This window comes from Gracilinanus agilis, chromosome 3 (assembly GCF_016433145.1).
Source record: "Gracilinanus agilis isolate LMUSP501 chromosome 3, AgileGrace, whole genome shotgun sequence".
NCBI lineage: Eukaryota > Metazoa > Chordata > Mammalia > Didelphimorphia > Didelphidae > Gracilinanus > Gracilinanus agilis.
In genome coordinates, this window is record NC_058132.1 from 130688811 (window position 1) to 130707191 (window position 18381).

The following is an 18381-nucleotide window of genomic DNA, read 5'->3' on the forward strand; positions in this document are numbered from 1 at the left end:
TTTTATCAAAGTTGAAAATATCTAGTATATGGATGGTAATAAAGTTGTTGCAGTCCCTTATGACAAGTGTCTGATGCCTGAACTGACAAAATGAAGTAAAGGTTAGGTCTACTGAAAACGACAACAGATATCTCTGCGTTTCATACTTTACAGCTAGGTCAAAGAGCAAAAGAACTAGTATATCAAACTGTAGGTTTGAGAGAGCTGCTTCGCTTAGATAAGAACCTCATCAAAACTGGGAACATGAGCTCTAATTTCCAACCAAACCATACTTGTTGGTATACCTCAACATGCTAGTGAAATAACACAACTATTTTTTTTATTCAGTGTGATATTTCAAACCAATTGCAACACAAGGCCACCCAAATATTTTAGATATTAGTATGATGAAATAGTAAATTTAGTTTTAGAAAGGGAATGTAGCACAAAGTTGTCTAATTAAAATACTTAAAATAGCGAGTGCAGAAGATTTTGAACAGAATTCCTACTAGATTAGTAATACATAATGGGGCAAATAATTATTGAGAACTTTAAACCTCAAAATAACACATAAAAATATTTTTGGGTATTCCTGTAAAAAACTAAATACATTTTTGCTACACTTAAATTTTTTAAATGAGATGAAGGATCTTTCAAACTATTCTTTTAGTATTTAATGGCTTTGAAGGCTATTTGACAAAACAAAAATGCTTTAGAAGTAATTTATTTAGATGATATATGAGTAAAGGAAATGAAAATTAATTTCTATGCTAAATGAAATTTGCAGGATGGTTGATAAAACTATTTTAGTTCATTTGCATAACCAACCCATTATCTTTAGCATCTTTCTAGTTGATTAGAAAATTTGGCTAGGTGAAAAAAAAGTAATTACATTTAAACATTTATTTGCATTTTCCATATGAAAGTTAGTAAAACTTTATTTGAATGTCACTCTGCTATATCTAATTATTGGGCAAATTGATCTGATTAAGAGATTTCTTCAAGTGAAGATATTCTTTGGGATTTCAGTGAGTCAGATGAAAAGATGAACTGATACCTTGTGTTTGCCATTTATATACTTTTAAAAAATAGTCTGAAATACTTTTAATGTTATTTTTCTTTTTTCAAAAAGAAAAAAAGAAAAACTACCTTTTTTGGTTCAGGCTTACACATAGGTGACAGATAACTGAAAACAGAAATGTTGAACTCTCATCTCTTTTCAAAAATATTACCTCAGGAGCTCCAGTGACACAATCAGTTAGAGCACAGTACTTCTACAAATAAATTACCTCAAATTCTGCATGTTTGTGCACATCCTCAGCTCTCTGTCGATTCAAAATAAACTCTGCTTCATTGGCAACACGCACTATATGGTCTTTCATAGCATGGCACAATAATCTGAAAAGAAAAATAGTCTTTGATTCAGCCCTCAGTATAGTTTTGGCAGCTAAATTACTTCAAGAATTAATTTATAATACTGTAAATATCAAACTATAATAACTACTATTTGATTAAACTATTAAGCACATTATATTTTTTGTCTCTTTCAGAAAATATGCCATTAAACTCATAGAAATGTGAAAAACATGATAGGTCTTGTAAAACACAATGAAAGTTGGTTTTAGAAAAATTTTAAATTGAAGAGAATGAAGCTTTCAGTTCTCCAACATGGCAAGAAGTAGCCTTGTAATTTGGGAATCTCTCTCTTACTACCTATATTAAAACAAAGACTTAATGATTATTTTTAGGCTATAGAAATGCTATAGAAATTATTCCTACACTGAAGGAGAGAGTGAACTAGATGATATATCTAAGAAGGTTTCCACTTCCAAAAATTATACAATTCTTTAATTCCTGGGAAAAGAACAAATCACATAAACTTTTACCAGGATAACTTTAATAATGAGTGAGCAAATGACTTCCATTGGTGACTGCTGGCAGCCAGCAGGATTTCTGAGAACAGTAACAGTTTTATAATTATACAATCTAATTTTGTACTTTCTGTAGTTCATCATGTAAATAATTTTTCTTAGAAAATTAAACTTACTCTTTTAGGCTAATTTGATTTCATTTGCATTTTATCATTTATCAATATTTTACTCTCACTGTCTATATTTTGATATTTTGAAAATAACTTGCAGTATCTGGTTTGTATCATCTACAAATCTGGTAGGTGCATAATTTGTCTGTTCTGAGATAATTACATAGGCACTAAGAACAATTAAATCCAGGATAGTTCTAGTAAAAGTATTTCCAAAATCTATGTCTTGTCTGACATAGAATTAATTACTCTATGATCAGATTTGGGTTAAATAACTACCCTGTCAATCTTGGGCTAGTGGGAATGGTACTGGCAAGTATGACAGAGACAGTAGTGACAATCTTTGACAACAGTAGGAGAGGTAAAGCTCTTACATAGCAATAGTCAACAATAATCCCCCTAAACCAACTGAGAATGACATAGGCATATTCCAGTGGGAATTCTCTCTAGATTTCAGGAAAAATAAAGATAAAGGCAGCAAGATATTAAACTATTATAAGAATTGAAAACGTCTATTACAACTACAATTTGTAGAAGAATCCTCCCCATATCTCAGAAAATAATTTAAAATACATTATTAGACAGAGAGAACTATAATCTTAGTCATCTGAAATTAAAAAAAAAGAAATGATAATAAAATACATTTGAATTTCAGAGGATACTCTTTCACTGAAAAATATTTTCCCACAGTTTGTAAAGAAGCTCAACAAAAGAGGCACAGAGAGATTTAAAAAAATATATTTATATTTGTCTTTGGGACTTAGGAGCTTTTTTTGTTGTTCTAGTGCTATACAAATAATAGATAGTTAACAAATTTTTATTCAGTTAAGTAGAAGGAGTAGGAGAACTTAGTAGGACAATTAATTAAAACAATTAACAATTTGGCCAATTAGCAGAGGTTAGCAGTAAGAGAATGTTAAACTTTGAAACAAGAGACTCAGAAATCTGGCTATCAACCTCATCAATTAATTGAAAGTGCTCTCCCCTTATCAATAATTTTTAAACTGGCAAATATAATAACATTTTTTTCAATCTTCATTCTTCTAGACCTCTTTATAGATTTTGACTCTATTGATTGCCCTCTTTTCTTTAACATTTTTCTGTTTTCACAACATTGAATTTTCCTAGTTAACCCTGGATGTTTAGAAGAAAAGAATTTGTGGAGTGTGGAGTCTAGGGGGATAAGAAAATGAAGGGAAGAGAGAACAAAAATAATGCTGATCAAAATTACATATAAAATATATACATAGCATATATATGCACATATAAAAATATCTATATAGCATATATAGAAACCCTTTAATGTAGAGGCAGATCCACAAAAATTTCTTTTTATTTTAGGAAATATTAAGAAATAACATTTTGACTGGCACAGTGAATAAGTGCTGGACCCAGAGTCAGGAAGACTCATTCTCCTGAGTTCAAAACTGGCCTCTAACACTTACTAGCTGTGTGACTCTGGGCAAGCCAATAAACCCTGTTTGCCTTAGTTTCCTCATCTGTAAAATTAGCTGGAGAAAAAAAATGGCAGACCACTCTAGTATCTTGGTCAAGAAAATCTCAAATGGGTTAATAGAGAGTAGACAACAACAAAACTCTTTTTAAGGAGGTTTGTCTTAGTTTATCTGAACCTGAATGGAGAGATAACCCTGGATCAGACCTGGAAATGTCTTTGTTTAATTCATTCAAGAGATCTACCTTTTTATGTACCTTTGAAAGGACTGAAAGGGGAATTTTTACAAGGAGTGGTTAAAAAAGGAATAAGTGGTTTCAGGAAGGTATTTCATCTATAGTAGGTTAATACTGACATTACCATTTTTAGTTTAAGCAAATCAGAAACCCTAAACCTAAACTTTGTGCTCTCTTTGAATCTTGTTAAAATTTGTCTTCTTTCCTTGATTAAAATACATCACTCTGGTCAAGGAGAATTTTCATTAGTAGGGGAAACTACCAATTAGAATCTTACTCTAAGCATGAATGCTTGTATATTAGTTATGACAGACATTACCTAAAAACACAGAATACAGAGATTTTCAACATTAGCCAGAAGAGAATAAAATAAGGGTAGTAAAAAGACTCAATAACAAAAACTTCTCCAGGACTTAGCACAATCCCTGACATATAGTAGTTGCTTAATAAATATTTATTGATTATATTTTGCAAGAATCTACTAGGGACCAGGCTAGGGAATGAAGAAAACCAATTGCTGAAATGACTGTTGAAACCAGAAAAGTGAGACAGGCAAGGGTGTAGAACAATTCATAATGCAATGTTACTTGGAGTCTCCCCTAAAGCAGTGTCCCAATTGGTAATATAACTCTTTAATAGAAACAAACTTCATTCAACCCCAGGGTTTAAAAAAAAAAGCAGTAAGAACTGGAGGCAGAGCACAACAAGTCTGGACTTTCCAAAGAGAAAGAATTAGTGGTCACTGTGTCAAATTTCCAGAAAGAATATCTAGAAAGATCAGGGGAATTTTTCAGACCTATTAAATTTGACCTAGGAAAGCAATTAGCAAGTATCTTAAGAAAAAGATATAGCTCAGTGGACAAAAGTACTCTGAAACAAAGGAAACTGAGCCAAAAATCTCTTGAGGAAGGTAAAGAAAGTGCAAAAGGTTATCTGAAATAACAGAGCATCTCTATCAACCTCAAGAATACTTTGGAGGAGTCAAAGTATGTTAGAACAGCAAAGCAATGAGGATTAGAGATTAGTTTTTTTGAGGAAGCAATTAATAAATCTAACTAAAACCTAGGACAAAAGAAAGCAACCCTCCATAGATTTGCTAAACACAAGTAGATTTTCATAAAAAAAAACCAAAAAAACCAAAAACACAGCAAATTGGAAAGTTAAAAAAAGGATAGAAAATGAATGCAATTAATCATGTAAATAACAAAAAAATTACATAATTATTTCAACAAACTCCTAGAAAAGTCTTTGAAAAAATGCAAATCAAAATAGATGAGTTACATAATTTTGACTACATAAATTTCAAAAAAAGTTTCTGCACAAATAAAGTTGTATTGGGATTAATTAAATGTTTGGACTGGTTAGGACCTTGTTAACTAGGAATGGGAAATAACAGGGAGGTTTTACCTTAAACCCCAGTTGGAATCTTGGGGAGAATTCCTGAAGAGAATGGTCAGGGCCTAAAGATCTGTTAGGATCTTAACTGACTTTCTCTTGGAGTGAGGGTTTACTCTGAGAGGCTGGTTGGATCTTGCTCTCTGGAAAACTGTGGAAAACCGAGTGGCAGTTGAAAGAGGAGAACAGGTTGTTTTGGGAATAAGTTTGTGAAAGAAGACCAACTGAAAAGAGAAAAGAAAGACTGTTTTCCTCTACTTGGCTGTAGGAGGGAGCAGGCCAATTGAAGCCTAACTAGGCCCAAAGAGCTAACAGTTGGAAGAGTGAGCTGGAAAGAATACAAGGAGAAAATAACTGTAAACTACATATAAGGAGATTATTAATTAGTATAGGTTATTTAGAATAGATACTGGGGATTAGTGATAGTTTTAAGGAGTTTTAAGGAGGCTCAAGTTTCTCGAGCAGGAAGAAGGTTCTTGCAAGCCAGTGGTATGGGGGAAAAGCTTAGTTTTCTTTTAGAATTAGGGAGTATTGAGAGTCAGGCCTAGAGACAGGAGGTCCTAGGTTCAAATCCGGCCTCAGACACTTCCCAGCTGTGTGACCCTGGGCAAGTCACTTGACTCCCATTGCCCACCCTTACCACTCTTCCACCTATGAGCCAATACACAGAAGTTAAGGGTTTAAAAGAATTAAAAAAAAAGAATTAGGGAGTATTTCCTCAATCCTTCGTTTATCTCTCCTTCCCTTCCTTAAACCCTTTCAAGAAATATTAAATGAGTTTGTATAAGCTATCTCCATCATAGTTTTCACCCAGCCATCTCTGAGTAAATCCAAACTGTTACCAAAAGCCTCAGCTCAAACTAATTGGTAGGCAGCTGGCTTTCAAACAACAACAACAACTAAAGTTACGAAAAGATACTGTATCCCAATTTCTACCCAACATTTCATGAAAACATTATTAGAAGAAAAATGGTTGAGTGAGAAAAAATCAATGACAAAAGTCACAAATATCAATTACATAAAGCATCGTTTCCCAAAAGGTAAGTGATCATATCTTCATATTCCAAATAACAACATATAATTGCCCATGTAAACTCAAATATAAATGATAAATAGGAAATGGAATGCAGTTGAAACAACTGATGACTTACCTTGCACTCTGATAATTGTTAACAGTGAAAAATGATATAAACCATCAATGTTGGGGAAGAAAAATGCAAAAGCTGGGAAGTAGTCTATTTTATATTCCAACTTGGAATTATGCAAGAAAAATAAATAAGGCATTCATCACTAACAGACAGAGACAAAAAGTATCAATAAAGGGTTATTTTAAACCCCCAATAATATAAAAATGATCAGCAATCTTGTTCATTTGCATTTAGGAAGTAATTTGGCACTTTCAATATTCCTAAAGTTTTACTGCCACAACTCAATTTTTCAACATTCCATTTTCTTTTGGTGGTACAATATTGCTATGATTAATAAAATAAAATAACATTGGTTACCTAAAAGGTAATGAAGGCATGGGGCAGAGAGGCTACAATTTATTACCAACCATGATTTGTATACAAGACATTATTTAGGATATAGACAATTGGAATATGACACGGAAAGTTCATGGAGTCGACTTAAGATTACTAACCTGATTTCTAAAAGATATTACTAGAATTATAAAGAAGCATCAAATATATTGAGTAGCTCTTTTACAGAGGTTTATGTAAATCAATCAAAAAAGACTACAGAGGATGAGAAGATATAGTGGGGTTTTGATGTATACTAGCAGAGGAAGAACCCATACTAATGATGTCACAGGCACACTGACAGTGCAGATAAAAGAATGGTGGATTATAGCAATAGGACAAAAAATGAAAACAGAATAATTTAGTTCAATTGAACAAGTATGTATTCACTGCCTACTTTGTGCAAGGTGTAGGGAAGGAGTGACATCTAACAAATTCTTGAAGACGATGATTCTGAGGCCTAAAGAAGAGGAAGTATATATTCTAGATGGGTGGAATGGATTCTGAAAGTTGGAGGAAACATGAAGTAGAACACTGGTTTTGAGTTTCTAGTAAAGTTAACCTGGAATACAGAATTTAGGAAGGGAAAAACTGAAAAATATGGATTTTTTTTTGCAGTAATCATGTGAAATGCCTGAGATACTTGGCTTGAGAAACAGATATCTTATCCAAGATGATACAGGGAACCACTAATGGTTTTTGAGCAAGATGGTGAAAAGATCAGTTCTGTGCCTTTTGGCTGATTTTTGGATTATTTGTTGGAGAAGAAGAGAGACTGGAAGCAGTTTGCCCCATCTAGGGGTTAATACAGCCAGAAATGAAGTAATGAGGGTGACAGTCCTGTGAGTAGTTAGAAGGGAAGGATGCAAGATATGCTGTGCAGGCAGAATGGACAAGACAAAGCAATTAATTGGATATATGGAGTGAGGGAGAGAGAAGCATTAAGGATGAAGCTGAAGTTACTGATCTAGGTGTGCCTGGAATGACAGTAGTGTACTTTTCAGAAATAACAAAGTTTGAAGAAGGGGCAGAGTTTTAAGGAAAAACTGTGAATTCTGCTTTAAATATGCTGAATTTGAGATATCGATGTGGCATCCAGGAGGTTGAGAGCAATTAGTGATGAGTATAAAAATTTAAATATACAGTTATAGCATAATACTTGATTGTTTAAATTTTGTCTTGACACAAATGTATTCTAGCTTCAGAATGGTTGCTACTGCTGAAGAACTTTTATTTTTCTCAAGTTCTTGTGCCTTTTGGTAGTTTGGATTCCTCCCCAATTCAAAGAATTTCAGAGTTTAAGTCTATCAATATAAAAGGAAACACTTTTACTTTGATAACAAAATCTCTTTACTATGAAGTATTCTGACTGTTAAGTACTACTTGTTGACTGTGTCAGACTGTTTGTGGGTTTGGGGGTTGTCTTGGCAAAGATAATGGAGTGGTTTGCCATTTCCTTTTCCAGTTCATTAGATAGATGAGGAAACTAAGGCAAGCCTAGTTAAGTGACTTTCCCAGGGTCACCCAGCTAGTAAGTGTCTGAAGCTGGATTTGAACTCAGGAAGATAAGTCTTCCTGATTCCAAGCCCAGTGCTCAATCCACTGTGCCACTTAATTGTTCCTAAGTATTATGAAGGATTCAAATACTGAGATATTATACAGAAAGTAGAAGTGGATTAATAGTGTCTGGATTGGATTAATATCTAAAATACAGTAATAATATATGAATTAAAATCCTTGTTCTATCACTTACTAGCTATGTTACATTAGGCAAATCATTTAATATTTGGTAGCACCTCTATGGTTTCTCTCATTTGCATTATTCTATTAATTAATGAATCTGAATTTGTGAAAAATCTATACTAGATTGGAATATAAAGGAGATTCTGACTCCATAAAACCTCTGGGGACACTGTCAAATTCAAATGTTGGGCTTCCCATGAAAGTGTCTGGGAAACCTAGTGTTGAGCTCATTGTCTATATTTTGATGAAGGTATACCTGTGAAAGAGAGAGTAAATTCAGGGAGAGTAAAATGAAGATTTAAAAATGAACAAAGAACTTAGTGTAGTGTAAACTTTCTGTAGGTTAGCTTATTATTATTACTGTTGATCATGATTACTGCTAAGAGGATTATACAGTTAAAAAAACCAATGGCATGGTATTTGCTTTCTCAATTCATGTATTATATTTATAATTATTATAATTGTCATTAGTATAGTCCTTTTAATGATTATAATAAATACATTTATTGCTACAATAATGATTTGAGAAAGGAAATGTCCCTTCTATTGCTTGTTACTGGCAAAATTTTTTGTGTTGTGGTTCTAGTTTTTATTTTATATCATAAGGAATATGAGGCTGGTTTAATATTAGGAAAACTATCACATAATTGGCTCTGTCAATAATCAAACTAACAGAAATCACAAGATTATCTCAAAAGATGCAGAAAAATCTTTGTACAAAATACAAAACCCATTTCTATTGGAAACACTAGAAAGCATCATATGTCTTTGTCAAATCAGTTTCATTTATGATTGATAGATGTAAAATTAACTCAGAACCTTCCATAGCTGCTATTTTTGCAGCTACATCTACTCTGTGATTTCCTCTTGATACAAAGTCATTGCCACCGGTGTGTGCATTGCAATGAACTACTGCTAACATTTTTGGCAACTGTAGAGCAACTAAAAGTTCATTAATTATTTTAGCATTAACTATGTTTTTCCTGATGATGTTAAGAATCCATGTGGTAATCAGAGAGATCCTATAGCATGGCAAATACCAAAAGCATATTTTGAGTCTGTATAGATGGTAGCTCTTCTATCCTTCACTATTAGACAGGCTTGCTTCAATGCCATTAATTCAGCAGCTTGAGCACTGTAACTAGCACTCAGATTTGATTGAAGTGAGGCAGACCAAAGAGTTTCATATTCTCTTACCACAGCAGCACCTGTGTATCTTATTCTATCCCTCATATAAAATGATTCATCCATAAATAATACCGTATCAGCATTCTGCAATGTAGTATTAAATTGTTACAGGGCTTTTCTGCAACGTTCACTACTTTTTCACAATCATGTAGAAGTTGTCCATTTGCTAATAGATCAGGAAGCAATGTGGCAGGATTCAGTGTATTGCATATCTTCAATGTGATAATCTCATTGCCTACCAAAGTGATTTCATATCTGATCAGTCACTGATCCAAGAATGCTTGTATTCTGTGTCTCAAAAGCCAAGTCACTACTTCATGTGGGCACATTATAGTTAGTGGACATCCCAACACCAGGTCTGTATCCTTTGTAACTAGCAGTGCTATGACAGCTACTCCTGAACTCCTGTGGCAATCAGATCTAGCTGTGCAGAGTAGTAAGCAATTGGGTCTTTGCAATGAACTTAATGACTATGTAAGCACTCCAGAAGCTATACCTTTCCTCTCATGGATATGCAATGTGAAAGGCTTGTCATAATCAGGGATTCCTAATGCAGGGGCTGACAAGATGGCTTGTTTCAATTTTGCAATGGCTGCTAGATGTTCTGCACTGAGTTGCGATGGTTCCTTCACTATATCTTTAGTTAACTCTGTCAGGGGTTTGGTGATTTCCCCATAAGAGGGAATCTACTGCCTGCAGAACCCAGTTGTTCCCAAGATTGCACTGAGTTGCTTCTTTGTTTTCAGTGCACTTAATTTTTTGGATGTCTGCAGTTCTTTTCTGGGAGATATAACATGACCCTTCTGCTAGTACGAATCCTAGATATTTTACTTTATGAAGACACCAATGTATTTTTGATTTGGAGATTTTGTGTCCTTTCTTAAATAACTCCATTAGCAAGTGCTTGCTATCTCTTTGACATGCTTCAGCTGTGGGGGATGCTAACAGCAAGTCATCCAAAAAATGGATCACCCTGCTCTCCCTAAATTCAATATTTGCTAGGTCTTCTGTGAAAATCTGGGAGAACAAAGTCGGGCTTTCTATGAAACCTTGTGGCAGGCGGCAACATGTATATCATAATCCTTTCCATATAAACACAAAGATTTTCTGGGAGTCTTTATGTATAGGGATAGAAAAGAATGCAGAGAATAGGTCCACCACCATAAAATATTTCACATTGCTCAGGAAATGAAATTATAGTAGATGGGCTAGACACTACAGGATGTCTCTTGATTACATGGTTATTAATTGCTTTTAAATTCTGGACAAATCTGTACACTGGCTTTCCATTTCATCTAGTTTTGGCTTCTTGATTGGCAGTATTGGTGTGTTATGCTTTAGCAAGGACTCTATCACTGGGGTAATTCCTTCTATAGTCTCTTTACACAGTAGATATTGCTGTACTGATGGAGCTGGACCACCTCCAGTTGTAATCTTTACAGGGACTACTGATTTTAGTATAATGGTAATGGAATACTATTGTGCTATAAGGAATAATGAACCGGATGATTTTTTAAAGAACTGTTCACACCTACATGAACTGATGTGGAGTGAAATAAGCAGAACCAAGATAACATTATACACAGTAATTGAAACACTGTGGGATGATCAAATGTGATTGACTTTGCTACGCACAGCAATGCAATGATCTAGGAAAATTTTGAAGGATTTACGAGGAAGAATGCAATCTACACCTAGAGAAAGAACATTTGGAGTAGAAATGCAGAAGAAAACATATGATTTATCTCTTGTTTATATAGGTATGATTTGGAGTTTTGATTTTAAAAGACTATTCTATTACAAAAATGAATAAAATGAAAATAGATTTTGAGTGATAACACATGTGTAAAACCCAGTAGAATTGCTTGTCAACTCCAAAAGTGGGGAATGAAAAGGGGAGAGAGATTAGAAGCATGTGACCATGGAGGAAAAATAATAAATAAGGAACATGACGTTCAATTCTTCTTCCCAATAAATAGTTTCCAAGCTCTGACTCGTCTAGATTTCAAATGTGGCTTAATTCTGTGGGTGTCAGTAGGAGAAACAGTTCAAGTAGAGAAAAGGGCAGGGGCACATCTCAAAATCTATGGGTGTGTGGCATGACTATATTCCCTAGACTCATAAAATCTGAAAATATTTTAAAACTACTCTTCTGAAATTTCAGTCGGTAGAAATATTTTTCAAGAGGAGAACATGCAGCCTTTTTAAATTTTTTTGCTTTTAATTTTTTAATTTTTATTTTGAATATTTTCCCATAGTTAAATATTTTATGTTCTTTCCCTCTCCCCCAAACCTCCCTAACCGCCTTAACCAACGCACAATTCCATTGGGTTTTACATGTATCATTGATCAAGACCTAATTGCATATTATTGATAGTTGGACTAGAGTTATCATTTAGTGTCTACATCCCCAATAACATCCCCATCAGCCCATGTGTTCAAGCAGTTGTTTTTCTTCTTTTATTTAATGGGTAGGTTTGAAATGTTCATATCTATTTAAAATGCAGCTTAGGTAATGACAGCAAATACAGAATAGTCATTCAGTTATAAAAAAGTTGAATACTGTAAAAAATATTGTTTTGTAGAATTGTATAAATGATTGTCATTTTAAAAATAAAGCTTTAGGAAGTTTTTGGCAAGTAGCAGTTGATTTACTTTGTGGTTTATATTGGTCTTCTATGACAAGCTAATTTTGAAAGAACAATAACCATTCTTTCTACTTAAATAACAGAAAACTTCTGTTTTTCTCTTGCATCTTTTATGGTGGGTGTTTATATCTACACACACACACACACACATACACAGAGATAGGCAGAATTTGGTCTTTGAAATACCTTGCACTTCATATCTAGCATCCTTTGACATCCATATCTTTTATGAGGAGCTTGTTATCTACTGCAGCCCTTGGTGACTTCATCATACTCTGAAATTTCTGCACAATTCATTGGAAATTTAAAATGACCTATTTTCTTAGGACATATGTTTATATTATTATCTTGAATTTTTATTTAACTTTTTTTGTATCTACAGATCAGATTTGATCCAACAGACTACAACTTCCTAAATGATAGGAGCAATGTATGTTTACCTGAATTTCCCCACAGTGCTCTATTGGATATATAAACATGTGTTGGATAAATATTCATTCCCTCTATATTAAGAGAGAAGAGGGAGAGAAGGACCTTTTGGTCCAATTCAAAAAGGATATATTAATCATTGATTGTGCGTCAGGTATTAAATGCTAGTGATATGAAGACATATGAATGTTCAAAGAAAATAAATGCAAAGGATAAGCAAAGTAATTATGAAGTAATTTGGGGAAGGAGGAAATTATTAACAAATGGGCAGAATAATGAAAAGGTTTCCTATCAGAGATGGCAGTTAAGCTAAGCTTAAGGGAGTTAAGAATTCTAAAGGACTATGCAAAGAAAAGGAAATACAAAGAAAAGTGAAAACATTGCTTGTTTTCAAGGAGTTTGGACTCTAATGTAGTAGACAACTTGCAAATAATTGTACCTACATTGCATACAGGATAAATTTCCGATAATGTATAGAGGAAAAACTTTAGTTATGGCGGGGACAGTGGGGAGAAGGAAAAAATTCTTGTAGAAAGTAGTATTGTCTTGAAAGAAGACAGGGAAGCCAACATGGGGAGACAAGGAGAAAAAGTATTCTGGGGAAGGGAAAAGATACAGAATCAGAGGACGGAGTGTGTCTTATGTGAGAAAAAGCAAGGAGGCCAGTGTCACTGGATCATTGGGGATATGGAAGAGAGAAAATTATAAAAAGATTGGAAAAGTTGGAAGGGGTCACTTTATAAAGGGATTTAAAAGTCAAAGATAATACAAATCCTTGATCTGGAGGTTACAGGAGGCCAACAGTTTATTGAATGGTGTTTAAGGGTGACACGGACAGACCTGCACTTTAGGAAGATCATTTTCATAGCTGTGCAGCAGATGGGCTAATGTTGGGAGAGACTTGAGGCAGGAACAAAGTAGAAGGTTATTTCAATAGCTGTCTGTCCATTAATCCTAGAATGTTGTGCTACTTTATTGTCCTTTCCCCCCTTTTTTTCCTGGAGAGAGGGACTCCATATCTCACTCAGGTTAGAGGTAAAGAAGATATTCACAGGCTCAATTTTGATACTAACTGGCACGGAAGCATTAACCTGCTCTGTTTACTGACTTGGTCTGGTTTGACTCTCCCTAGGCAGCATGGTGGACATTCACAGTAGCCACCACATAATAAATATTTAATGTTTGCTGTTCTTGCTGACTGACTGAATTAAGAGAAGGCTGCATGGGTCGTCAGAAAAAATAATGAATTTGAAGTTAGAAAATGTAGAATCAAATCACAGTTCTGATATTTTAAGAGCTGTGAGACTTTCTGAAAATTACTTCACCACTCTGAGCTGAGAACATGTATACTATTTTGATCATAGTACTGTGAAGAAAATAAATTGTGGGGGGCAGCTGAGTATCTCAGTGGAATGAGAATCAGGCCTAGAGACCAGAGGTCGTAGCTTCAAATATGGCCTCAGACACTTCCCAGCTGTGTGACCTTGGGCAAGTCACTTAACCCCCATTGCCTAGCCCTTACCACACTTATGGCTTGGAACCAATACAGTATTGATTCTAAGATGGAAGGTAAGGATAAAAAAAAAGAAAAGAAAAGAAATTGTGAACCTTAAAATGATGTATAAATATACACTATTATTATTTAGACACATTAAAGGGCTAGATTAAGATATGTCCTAAATTAATATAAAATTTATTAATACTGAATAATTTATAAGTGTCTCATGATTTTAAGGCTCTTGTTATTAAATACAATGCATTTATTGGTTATATTTGTCAAATCATAACTTTATATATCTGAATCTCTATGAATATATTAAAAATTAGATACTTTGATACTTCTGTGATATCATAGATATGACTACTCCTTCCACTTATTCAAATTAAAAAGCATTTTGATTCCTGGTCATAATCTTGTTCTTGTTCATGCCCTCCTCAAAATCATTCACAAGAAATTTCCCCAATATTGTGAAAATCTTGCTCTAGGCACTTAATATTTGTTATCTCTGCCATGTAAATGACTCACCTTTTCTGGTCATGTGTCTTATTTAAAATGTATATGCAAATATTAAATATGTGTATTTATTTATGAAAGTTATTAAAGTTTAAAACCTCTCTAAGGCTTTTGGGATTCACACACAGGCCACTTAAGGAAACTATAAATACATTTTCAGTCAAATCTATGCAAAATAAAGATATATGTACATATTTGTGCCATATCTCATAAATCTTTAAATGGCATAAATAAAATGGATCTAAAATCCAAATTTTAATTAAATGATTTTAAAAGCATATATTTATTGATTTTATACATTTTATATCTATATTAAACTCATATTATTCCCTAACATGAAATGAATTATGAAATGTAAGACATGAAATAGACAATTTTAGGGGCAGAGACTAGGCTATCTCAAAAAGAAGAAAGAAGCTGGGTAGTAGAAGTGGTAAGGTCCTTATTAATGTGCTTACAATAGTTTTCAGTTTCAAATTAAATCCAGAAATACTTAAATAAAACACAAAAGTGACCAAGTTTCTATTTGTTATTATTGAACAAGATTTTAAAGATAAAAATTTTATAAAATTAAACATATATGTACTGTAATATCTTTTCCTCTATTCCTCCCCCCAAAAGAACCATAAGGTCCTTTTTTAGATAATTTAATCTAATTTAATTTTTTATTTGTTAAACTGATTACCTGAATGTTACAATTTAAGTCTTTTAAACTCTTCTAATTATTTAATTCATATTTTAATAATTTTAAGTAGGGGCATTATTACATAGAGATTATAGGCAATTTTACATCTCATTAACCTAGCTTTGTTTTCATTACAAAGATCCTTTGTTAGATTCCTTTAAATGATCCAGTTTATATTTTCAGGCTGTCCTAGGGAATATTTCAATTCAACTGCACATTCATCAACTGTTTTTGTCCTGTTAATTGTTGACAACTGCACAATTATACTCTCTAGCCATGATTGATGAAATATATTCTAAGTTTAGATGTTAAGTAGGATAAATATTTATAACAATTTCCACTTAAAGATTGTTATCTTCATTCCCACTAAAGCACTAAAGGCTGAAATCTGAAGAGTAGAGAAAATGTATTTTAGCTCATATACCATTTAAATCTTTGAAAACATCAGATGAAAGAAGATGTACTTTTTGGTACATTAGAGAGACTTTTGTGCTATTTATGCAGAAAATTGTCAAATATATTTTTGGCCTAGAATCCATGAGCCAGATTTATGATAGTAAGAGATTAAAAGAAGAAAGAACACCAAACCAATCTGAGTTATAAGACCAGTTCTGATAGGCTGTATGTCTGATACACTGTCTCAAAGGTTGTGACCTTTACAATCAAATTACTTATGTCCTCTGGGTCATATCACTTTATTTGTGAAATAAGATGAGAAGAGAAAATTTCTAGAGATCCTTTCTAACTATTAAATTCTACAAGTCTATGAAAGTGGAGCTGTTAACATTTAGTAAACAGCAATTCTCTATCAGAAAGTATAAAGATATAGAAAGGAGTAGAAGACATGTTTCTTTCCCTTAAGGAGATTCTAATCTAGTATGGGAGATAAAATTTATACTTTATAAACAGCTAATCTGGCACCAGCATTACTGATACATGAATTAATGTGGGCTAGTCTGTGAAGGAGAATGAATACAATAGATTTTTATCTTCTGATGGTCCATTTTTGAAGCAGGAACTATTTGTAAAAAGTACAAAAAGCCCTTCCTGGATAGAAACTGAGTTGGTCTTCATGTTCTGATAATTTATGTGTATTTATATAAAATTGCTTCTAATTTTTAAGTGTAAAAGACTCATTTAAATGGTATAAATGCTTTCTCCACAGAAACTTATTTCAATGCCATGTTTAAATTCACATATTGCCATGTTTAAATATATTAACTACAGTTTAATATTCAAATGATGTAGTTCTCTGAAATTCTTTAGGCTGGAACTCAGTTGAGGAACATACAATCATTTCATTAAAACTCAATCTTTTCATTTTTTCAAATACCTCCCAGATGAGAAACAGTATTGGCATGTGACAGAGGGGATAACCTTGGGCCAATAGCCTATCTTGGACACATACCAGTTATGTGACCATGAACAAGTCACTTAACATCTTAGTTCCCTAGGCAATTCTTTAAGGCTTTACATTGCTAATTTACATCAATTTTGATAGACCTGCGTATATAGGTAATTCCTTGCAAGGATGAAATAAAAGAATATCTAACAGAGCTTATTCTCTCCTGTATAGATTGAGAATAAAAGGTTACCTGGCACTTCTCAGATGACACTTTAGACTACAATATTAAATAAGAATTCTGCCTCATCAGTTTAAGGGTTAACAAAAGAGTACACATACAGCATGAAAGGAAGCTTTGTAGAAGTTCTTACAAAATTCTGAGGATTTTAGTCAAACACAAGGCCAGTTTAAAATAAGAGAATGATACAAACTGCTAAGAAAGCTAATCTAATAGCATAGAAATTATACTTTAGAAAAGATATTATTGGTTCAAGAATCAGAAAAAAGTTCAGCTTGAAGGAAGGACTAAGGGGAAGACATGATGACTGCCTGCATATACTTGAAGAGATCTTAATTAAAAGAGAGTAGATTTTTATGTTGTTTCAAAGGCCAGAACTAAGATCACTGAGAGAGAAAAAAAACTAACTAGAAGTAACAAATGGATTGCCTCATGTAATGCAAGGTGGCTAACAGAAACTTTTTGCTTCTATAATTTCTAACCGTCACAAAAAGTCAGTTAAACATCTTAGAATGTTCAGAAAGTCAGTTAGAACTTAAAGCTATAAATAGAGGTGAAGTTCCAACAGACAAGGCTTTTGCCTTTTGCTGTGGCTGGAGGTTTTTACTTTGGCCTTTCCGCTTTGGCCTAATTGCTTTGGCCTTGGCCTGTGCTTATTTTGTTTTGGGGAAATTTGGACCTCTCTCATTTCTCTGGACCTCTCCCTGATCTCCCATCTCCATCCCTCCCCTTCCCTGATTTTCCTTTGGGCTCTGGTTGGAAGGGAGGGCTTGGTGATTGAACATTGTGGGTTTTAGTTTTTTTTTAAATAATTGGAGTATCCTCAAATAAGTTATCCCTAGGTTTGATAAGGACTTTACTTAAAAGGCAGTCAAATCTTCCTGACTGGGAGAGCCGGATTCTCTCTGTCTGTCTAAACCTCTCCGCGACCCATCCCCCACCCTCACTCCTCTCCCTAGCAGCAATTAGAAAATCCTGAACCCCTCCCCCTTCTGACTGACCCTGGTATTAATAAATCCCCTTGTTACCTATTCAAACCCTGTGGTGAGTCATTGTGTTGAAAATTAAGACAAGGGCCAAGAGGAAAGAATCATTTTCCTTTATTTCTTGAGACAACTGGGGCATCCATCTTGACAGGAAGTACCCACCTTCAAGACTTCCTCCAGCCCTCAGTTTGACCAGCAGGGAGGGGCCTCTTGACTCCTCCCTCGAGAGACTTTGAAACTAACAAGAGAAACCCTCCAGTCAAACCTAAATGTTTCTTACTGGCCTTGGTTTCCTCCCTGGATCCTCTGTCTCAAGCGTCTGGGAATAAACCTGTTTGAGCTGCCCTCTTCTACATATCCCATTTCCTCTATCTCCTATATACCTAACCATACCTTCATTCCTCCCCAAATTACCTTATAATCTTCCTACACCCCATTATCTTTCCTCACACCCAATTTGCCTTTCATTTGACCTACTCAA

At 33.9% G+C, this 18381-nt stretch overlaps 1 protein-coding gene across 1 annotated transcript in view; it reads right to left on the reverse strand.

Annotated features, from left to right (window-relative positions):
- Positions 1–18381, reverse strand: part of NBEA (neurobeachin) — an 800789-nt gene that overhangs the window by 329330 nt on the left and 453078 nt on the right. Inside the window, exon 37 of the mRNA XM_044668958.1 lies at positions 1269–1377. Coding sequence (XP_044524893.1) covers positions 1269–1377 — 109 coding nt within the window. The remainder of the gene's footprint in view (positions 1–1268; positions 1378–18381) is intronic.